The 8,126-nt window shown below is 38.4% G+C and overlaps 1 protein-coding gene across 1 annotated transcript; it reads right to left on the reverse strand.

Moving 5' to 3' along the window:
• Nucleotides 1-599: 599 nt before the first annotated feature.
• On the reverse strand, nt 600-5,485 carry tyw2 (tRNA wybutosine-synthesizing protein 2). Its single transcript, XM_071916126.2, has 7 exons — nt 5,367-5,485; nt 5,019-5,187; nt 4,725-4,917; nt 4,208-4,358; nt 3,923-4,032; nt 3,241-3,398; nt 600-1,838 (listed from the first exon to the last, which is right to left on the reverse strand). Exons 1-7 carry the CDS (start codon nt 5,417-5,419, stop codon nt 1,461-1,463), a joined length of 1,212 nt encoding a protein of 403 aa, XP_071772227.2. The 5' UTR covers nt 5,420-5,485; the 3' UTR covers nt 600-1,460.
• Nucleotides 5,486-8,126: the final 2,641 nt, after the last annotated feature.

The following is an 8,126-nucleotide window of genomic DNA, read 5'->3' on the forward strand; positions in this document are numbered from 1 at the left end:
AGAGGGAAGGGGTGTGTCTGTGTACACTAGGATGGACGTAATCTCATATTATGATCTGTAATACGGTAAATATTACCTGCTACTATTGAACATAATGGCATTATGCAAAGTAATGGTAAAACACTCACACATCTGGAAGTTAAACATGTAGTCACTTTAAAACTGCCTGCAAGAAAGGCAGCAAAAGAGCAATTTTGAAAGTAAAATATATTCTTCACAACCCTTAAGATGAATTTTGGGTAACATCTGATTGAGCAGTTCTTTGCAGGTAAAGCAGTTTGACCTAAATGAAATAGCACATTTACAATTTACTTGAAATTTGCACCCTCAGAAAATAAGTCAGCTCTGATTTTGAGGGATTGAATATAGCACTTTGCATAAATCTAAAACAAAATAATGCATTTTGAAATCACTTTAGTACAACAAAATATGTAAAGTTAAGGGGAGGGAATGAATACTCCTGCATGAGCGACCATCTACACTAATCTATTATCAGGATACTCCTGCTCAAGCCTTTAGAGAATTTGTAACATTATATTTTATGTTTGCACATTGAATGACTTGCACTTTTTGTCTGAAATGACACAGACTACAAGTACTCAAGATCCAGAAGTGTCTCTCAGCTTTATTTACAGGGTAATTTAATCCATATGAGATGAATGGTAAAGGTATTCATTTTTAGGATCTAGTATGGTCTTACTGCTTTTAAGTGTGATCCTAGAAGTCTCCTACTGTAGGATTGTTTTGTCTGCAACCTTCCTAAAAGGCCAGAGTAAATTCAGAAACAGCACAGTTTAGGTGATATATGGTTTACGTGAGGTAAAAGAGGGGTCCAAACTAGTTCCAAAGATCTCTATTCATGTGTTCAAAAGGCAGAGCTGTATGTGCACCTTAAATATCAGAAGTTTATCTTTCCAGCAATACCAAATACATGAATATTGTCGGTCAATATGTCCTCATATTGCAGTTACAGTTAGTTTGGGCGTTGGTGCACATTAAAGCACACAGAGGTGAGAAACCGACCGCTTGGAGTCAGAAGCTGTGGTTCTCAGTCTGGCAGCTGATTTCACTGATTAGCACACCTTCAGCCAGAGAGGAGGAACGAATCAGTGAGATCAGATGGTGTGTTTGGCTAGAATTAAATCCTTTTTGGCCTCTGTGGCACATGCTGGAGAACTACTGGTCTAGCAGGTAATTTCACTGATTAGTTCCTCCTCGCTGGTTGAGGTTATGCTAAACAGTGAAACCAGACGGTGTGTAGTGTGGTTAGAATGAAAACGTGCAAACTCTTTGCACTCCAAGGCATGTGGTTGACTATTCCTGCTCTGGAGTATAGCAACTGCTATACATTGAAGTGTACTAATTAAGCTTTTTGTTATGTGGTTTGGATTGTGTGTATTGTGGATTTAAATAAGAACATAATAAAATAAAAAATCTGTGTCTGTGTTAGTCTGTTCAGTTCAGAGCGGTCTGCACTCCAAGTCCAGCACAACATGGTGAACATGAGGTGCATATGATTTGACACACTCTATGTGCTGGATGTTTGTTATCCACGGTGCACCGGTGATGTCCTTTAACAGAGAGGCGATGCGGCCGGCCGTGTCGTCGGCCCAGTCCTGCCAAACCTCTCTGTCAGTCTTCTTCCCAGAAGCCCTCTGGGCTGCTTCATTCGTAGCTGGAATGAGCGCCGTGTCCCGTAGCGGTGAGGTCACATTCTGGTGAATGTGTAAAATGCCCCCGTTTGTTTTCTTCAGCAGGCGACAGGCGACGGGCCAGCCGTCCTCTGAGCTCGGTATGAGGCCCAGGTTCACTCTGTCAGCGAGATCACACAGTGGGAGCTGGGAAAAAATCAACCAACCATTATATTGGCTAGAGTTTCTGTGTATAAAATGCTTAAGTATTGGTATAAATGCCAGGCTATTTGAGTTTGTATTTGAAAAAAAAGTGGGCAGGTAGTCTGTATGTATACTGTATATGTATATAAATGACATTAGAGTTTAATATTTAGTGTTTATAATGTATATGTACATACTTTGTTATGCTACTAGTTGAAAAATTCAACTAGTAGTTCTTTAAAGAGCAAATCAACACTAAATCACATTGGGTAGAAAACCGTTGCTGCACTGCTCTCTATGGGTGGAAAAACCTGTTGGAGGTGTTTTGTATCAGCTGTCAAAGGCAAAACACCAGCTTTGACATCACTTTTCTGCCCCGTGTGATTTAGTGTTGATTTGCTCTTTAACATTGTCTAATTCCCTAGTCTAAAACCCTAATAAAACACATCCCACATCCATGTTTTTATTTCTTCTATTGCTATTTTATTACTTTCTCTTATTACTATTATCTGTAATACTTTTCTGTGAAGCACATTGAGCTGCTTCTGCATGAAATGTGCTATATAAATACATTTTGACTTGACGTAGTTCCTGTAATAAAGCAAAAAGATTTTTAGAACTACAATGAGTTTACAAAATATTAGGATCGTCTGCTCTTTCCATGAAATAGACTGCGTGACTCCAGGTGAAAGCTAGGATTCCTTATTGATTTCATCTATTAAATTCACTGCAATTATAAAAAAAGAGATGTAGGTTAGGTTCAGGACACTGGTTGAGGATTTTTTAAGATTTGAGGCAGTTGAGACTTGGGTTGCAAAATGAGCTGCTGCTACTGTTTTGTACTCAGAGTAACTTAGAAAAGATCGATGCTTATTTTTCACTACAGCTGTGATTCCAGAGAAGTGCTTGTAATTACCTAGAAGGCACTTGGAGAACGTAAACCTCAGCTAACGCTGAACAATTCTCCAACTTGCAGTTACATCTAAAGACATAAGTCCTAACACTTACATTTTATTAAGTAAAATTGATTTTTGACCCTGCAAACATACCCTTATAGTATTTATCTCTGTCAATTTCATAGTTATGGCTAAAAAATGACTATCATGGCATAAATCCCAGATCCCAGTCAGCCCCAAAATATCTGTCCACCAAAGTTCATGGAAATCCATTCAAAAGTTTTTGAGATATCCTGCTGACACACAGAAAAACAAACTAACTAAAAGGGGAGAAAACACAATCTCCTTGGCGGAAGTACCAATCTTATAAATCAATGATAAATGCTCAGTCAACTGAAACCCTCCTGACTGAACAGTGAACTAATCAGTTAAAACGGAGGCAGAGCTAATCCTGTCATTGTGCATCGACAATGATACGAGTCATAAGTGAAAAGATGTTTGCCCCTTACTTGTCGATTGTCTCCCTGGTGAACAGTGCAGCGATCAGACACCCTGTTTCCCTCCAGGTTTTTCTGAAGAGCTTCGACGGCATCTGGGTTCCACTCACAAGCATGAACATGGCTGGCTCCCGCATGCACCAAATATGGGAGAGTAAAGTATCCAATACCTGAGAATAAATACAGTTGTACATAACAAAAATGACATCATATGGCAGGGCGATATTCCTGAGATCAACACCACGATAATCATAAGGTATTTTTTCCCCGATATCGATATATATCACAATATGGCTTACTTATGCAAAAGCACATGTTAAATAATCAAATTGCTGTTCATCGCTTTGAACTGCATGGTAATGTTAAGTGTGATGTCAAACAAAACTCATAATATTCCTTAAAATGTTTCATACCACATTTTTTCCAGAGTTATTAAAGAAAATGTGCTTGTTATCATCATCAATTTAGACAAGGGAATTGTGTATCACAGTATCACAACATTATATCATCGTGATATAATCCCACAGAAAGACAATAAGACTATAATTGCCCAGCCCAATTACATCATCATTCAAATTAAGTCTAATTACTACAGCACTGCAAATAATTGATGTGACGTTCAAGTAAAAAGGAATCATATATTCTAATGTGTAAAAACTGTTATAGCCTGAATGTATCGACATGGTTTTACTACCTGCGTACAAATCCACCACAGTCTCCCCTCTGCAGTCAAAAGCAGCTATCCGGAGTTTCTCTGTGATGTTTCCAGCTGAGAACATGGATCTGGTGACATCAAACTCATACCTGAAACAACATTGTAGGCTTTTGACACAGGCAACTTGACATGTGACACCTTCACAAGTTTTAGCAGTTTCCAATGCATGTACTTATGGCTTATTCAATATAATTACTAGCTGCATATAACAGTTCCCCCCCAGCGCTAAATCAACAGTACTGATTGATTAGGACTGTGAGTTACCTGATGCCGTTGTCTGTATGCGTCACCCAGCTGTGCTCTCCCAACAGCATCGTCACCACAGGAGATCTGAATCCGTCCCTGGAGATTCGACTCATCTTTGCCAGGCGCTTTGCTCCCAGCCCTTTGGCCACTGCACTCCAGAGCTCTTGACCTAGAAAAAAAAAATCAATTAGGCCTAAATAAAGCATTATCCATGTTATTGTCCATTTTATTGTTTTGTCCCGGCACCTATTGTATGCTCAGCTGTCCTTTGAATTTGCCTGCCAAAGGTTTTTTTTTGCCTAATAAGGTTTTCTTGGTGCTTTGTTTTGCTTCCTTGTGTTTTATTTTGCTGCATCATTTTGTTTTGTGATTGATTATTGATTAGTCAGATCTAGGTAGGCTTGTTCTCTGTAAAGTCCATGAAGACATGCTTGTAATGAAGGGCTATATAAATAAACTTGACTTGTCCTAATCAATTACTTTGCACACCTCTTGACCCATCAAAAGCACAACAGAGTTAATTTGAGGACAATACCAATTTTCCTCCATACTGGCAGGGAGAAACAGTTGTCTCCCAGTAGGACTAGGTCTCCATGCCGCTGGCAGCTGTGGGGAATGTCCCCACTCAGGTCCTCCTTCCATCTTTCTCCATGAGACTCCAACACCTCCTGTAGGATTTTCACTAGTTTATTTCCACTTGTCCTCTCCCTCTTTGACTGCTGAGGAGCCTGTTGTGAAAGCAGGACAAAAACAGGAGAGGCATAAAAGACTGTCAAGGTGCAAATTATTGTCTGATGCTAATATTTAAGTGAAACAAAGCCCCCATTACCTGACTCCAGACAATTTCACAAATACTATTTGAAGCCACTCTGTTCTGGAGGGATTGTAGATCAAGCTGTGACAGACAGGATGGTAGGATGGGCAGAAGTACAGTCCCATCACAGTCTTTCTGTAAGCAGAAACTCAGGTCCAGAGCACCTCGGGACTGCAAATGTTTCCTTTGAAGAATAAAATACATTTAAAGAGTAACGTCAAACTTGGTACAAAAAGCCACAGAAAACGTATTCAGCCGTTTTATCAATAAACCTTTTTGTTCCTACTGCCTACAAACTAGTGGTTCCCATGCTAACTGCTAGCTAACCTAGCATAGGCAGCTATTAACTGTCAAGCTGATTACCTGAACTGCTGAGTTTGACACTGCGACACATGAAGACACGGGACACCGTCCATTTACATCCAAACCTACACTAATAATATCTGACATAAAATAAATGGGAGAAAATTAACGCTAGTTCACAAGATGTGCAAGCGTAGTGGCTCAACAAAAACACCGGAGCATGTTTCTAGTCGGATTATTATCTAGGACGGACGATTTAAAACATAAAACTTTATTGTTCAAACACAGTTTAACCCTCTCAAACCTTTCTGACTCCGGATAAGAACCCATGAAAAAGCTAGTACGTGTTTTTCTTATAGACTTTGGTTAGAGATTGAAGAGTACACTACATACTTTTTTTGCAAAATATAAATAAATTGCAAGCGAGCATGAGGCCATGGCACTTTGGGCAAGTTGCCACCTTGTGCCAATAGGTGGAGACAAACAGCCAAAAGCTCATGAAGGTCAATCTAGTTGGCAGTCTGGGTGTCTATAAAATAGAAAAAAAATATTATCCTGGGTCTATTATAAAACCTCCTTGGTCCTGTTCAGTTGCACTCTTCAATAAAGCAGAAATGATTTTCAATCTTTTAAAATAAGTTGTGTCATATTTTACTATGTCATATTATCAGTGTGTTATATATGTCCCATTGGCCTATTAGTGTAGCCAATATACAGTATAAGACTGCAATATCTTGTGATCTGAGGTTTTGTCTACTTCCACAAATTCTTGTGCAAATAAGATAAGAGGACATGAAGTATTTGAAAAAACAAGAGAGAAACAAAGAAATAGCTCAAGAAATAGCCTATATCTTTCTGGATACTCTCATGAAAGAAAAGTATTCATTTTAATTATTTATTTATTTAAGTAAAAGTATTTCAGGATTGGCTGGAACTTAACAATTATATCAAAAGTAAAAGTGTTTTTCATATTTCAGAGATAGAGGGTATTTCTTCTCCAAAGCACTAACCTCTTTAGGGGATTTTCTTTGATTTACTTCCTTTCAAAGTTCTCTGCTTTTAATGTTTTCATGCCAAATTGGTTTCATCAAATTATAACCACAAGTATATGAAAGATTTAGGGGGTAAAAAGTAGAATGATTACTGTAAAATTCAATGGAATATACATATGATTACAATACTCAAAGTAATGTATTTAAATATAGTGCTTGAGTAAAAATACTTAGTTACTTTTTTACCACTGTAGGAACCATTCACACTGATGCAGAACACAAAATTCTGCCTTGTCAAGGTGTCAGATTTTGACGGTCTCATGGAGAACAGTTGTAAGTTATTAAAATTTCTCTTTCAAATAGCACAGATACATCATTGGATTTGTCATGCTACCCTTAAGCTCTCGGCTTCCTTTCACTTCAGAGCGCCTCGAGATGAAACTGCCCCTCCCTCCACATTTAATCCACTCCTCATGTAATGAAAAGTGCCATCAGAATTATAATTCTGACTTTTAGCTGCCTGCAGTCATTAGTAGCCTACATTTGATATGCAGTTTGGCCAAGGCAACATCTGACAGGTCATGTATTACTAATGTCCTCCTCTGGTGCAGATGTAAATAGCAGGAATCCTGACTGATGTGATGTACAGTAGCTGCGGCTCGACCGGTTCACTGCCTCCGGTCCCGCAGTTTCCGCCAGGACGGAGGGTGAAGGATGTCTGATCTCCTCTCTGGGTCATTTATGGCCGCAGCCTCCCCTGCTGCTCCTGATAAAGTGCCATTTCCCTGCATTTGTGTAGCAACAGCAAGGCCATTATGGCTGTGTGACTAAGTTGAGCCAATATTTAACCATGATAATATCACTTTTTATTGTAATACTTTCAAACAGAGTGTGACTGTTATTATTTCCTCACAAAAAGGTAAAAAATAGCAAATGTCTGATCACAGTTAGACTTTAACTTGGGAAGATTTAAGAGCTAGGCCTGTGAGACTGTAATTCAGTTCATATGGAGTTAAACAGCTAGAAAAATGGATCAGGGCTAAACCATGTCGATAAATAATAAAAAATGCTTCAATTGTGTGAATTCAATTTGAATCTAATGGGAAGAGGATGAGAAGTGAGTAGCATGACCTCTGAAAGGAAATATATCTGTTTCCCTCTGAACCAGCTGCTAACAAAAGGGATTTACTAGAGGAATAGAGTTATAGTCAATACAAGATGATCCCCAGATTTCTAGTAGAGGGCTTTGCATTAATTTTAGGCCTAAGGCCTAAAATTGTATCGAGTTGTAACCCAAAAATTTTATGAACTGGGCTTGTTTTGAATGCAACATATGACAAGTTCACATTCACTGATAATATGAAAACGTTTGTGATCACAGAGATTTGAGAAAGTAAACATTTACTATGGGTCCTTGACTTGGTGGGGGTTGTTTGGCATCTTTTTCCATTAGCTGATCATTTGGTTTGCCATTTTATTCATCATAGGCTTCCATCTGTAAATTGATCTTAAACACCTTGAAAACCCACAAAGATTTCCACATTTGATGAAACTGTTCCCTAAAGCTTCACACACTTGTTTTCCTCCACTGTGCCTTGATGCAAACAGCTTGACCACATCTGATGGTTCAAAGAGCAAAAGGCAACTCAGTAAAAGCAATCTGCAATCTGTATTAAATATTAAAATAAAATTGAACTTTTATTTCTTCTCATGAAATAATTGACTTCTAAATATTTATGAAGAGATGAGATTATGAGATTTCTTTCTCTAATACCTAGAATAAAAAAGGATGAATGGTTGGATATATCTTTATATAATGCCCAAGGCC

Source organism: Centroberyx gerrardi, chromosome 16, assembly GCF_048128805.1.
Source record: "Centroberyx gerrardi isolate f3 chromosome 16, fCenGer3.hap1.cur.20231027, whole genome shotgun sequence".
In the NCBI taxonomy this organism is placed as follows: domain Eukaryota; kingdom Metazoa; phylum Chordata; class Actinopteri; order Beryciformes; family Berycidae; genus Centroberyx; species Centroberyx gerrardi.

What these genes read in the sequence shown, in the direction of transcription:
- tyw2 (XM_071916126.2), bottom strand. Translation starts at nt 5,419, where the DNA reads ATGGACGGTGTCCCGTGTCTTCATGTGTCGCAGTGTCAAACTCAGCAG. An exon ending in TGTCAAACTCAGCAGTTCAG is followed by an intron (nt 5,188 to 5,366) that starts GTAATCAGCTTG and finishes TATTCTTCAAAG; the next exon opens with GAAACATTTGCAGTCCCGAG. An exon ending in GTGAAATTGTCTGGAGTCAG is followed by an intron (nt 4,918 to 5,018) that starts GTAATGGGGGCT and finishes CTTTCACAACAG; the next exon opens with GCTCCTCAGCAGTCAAAGAG.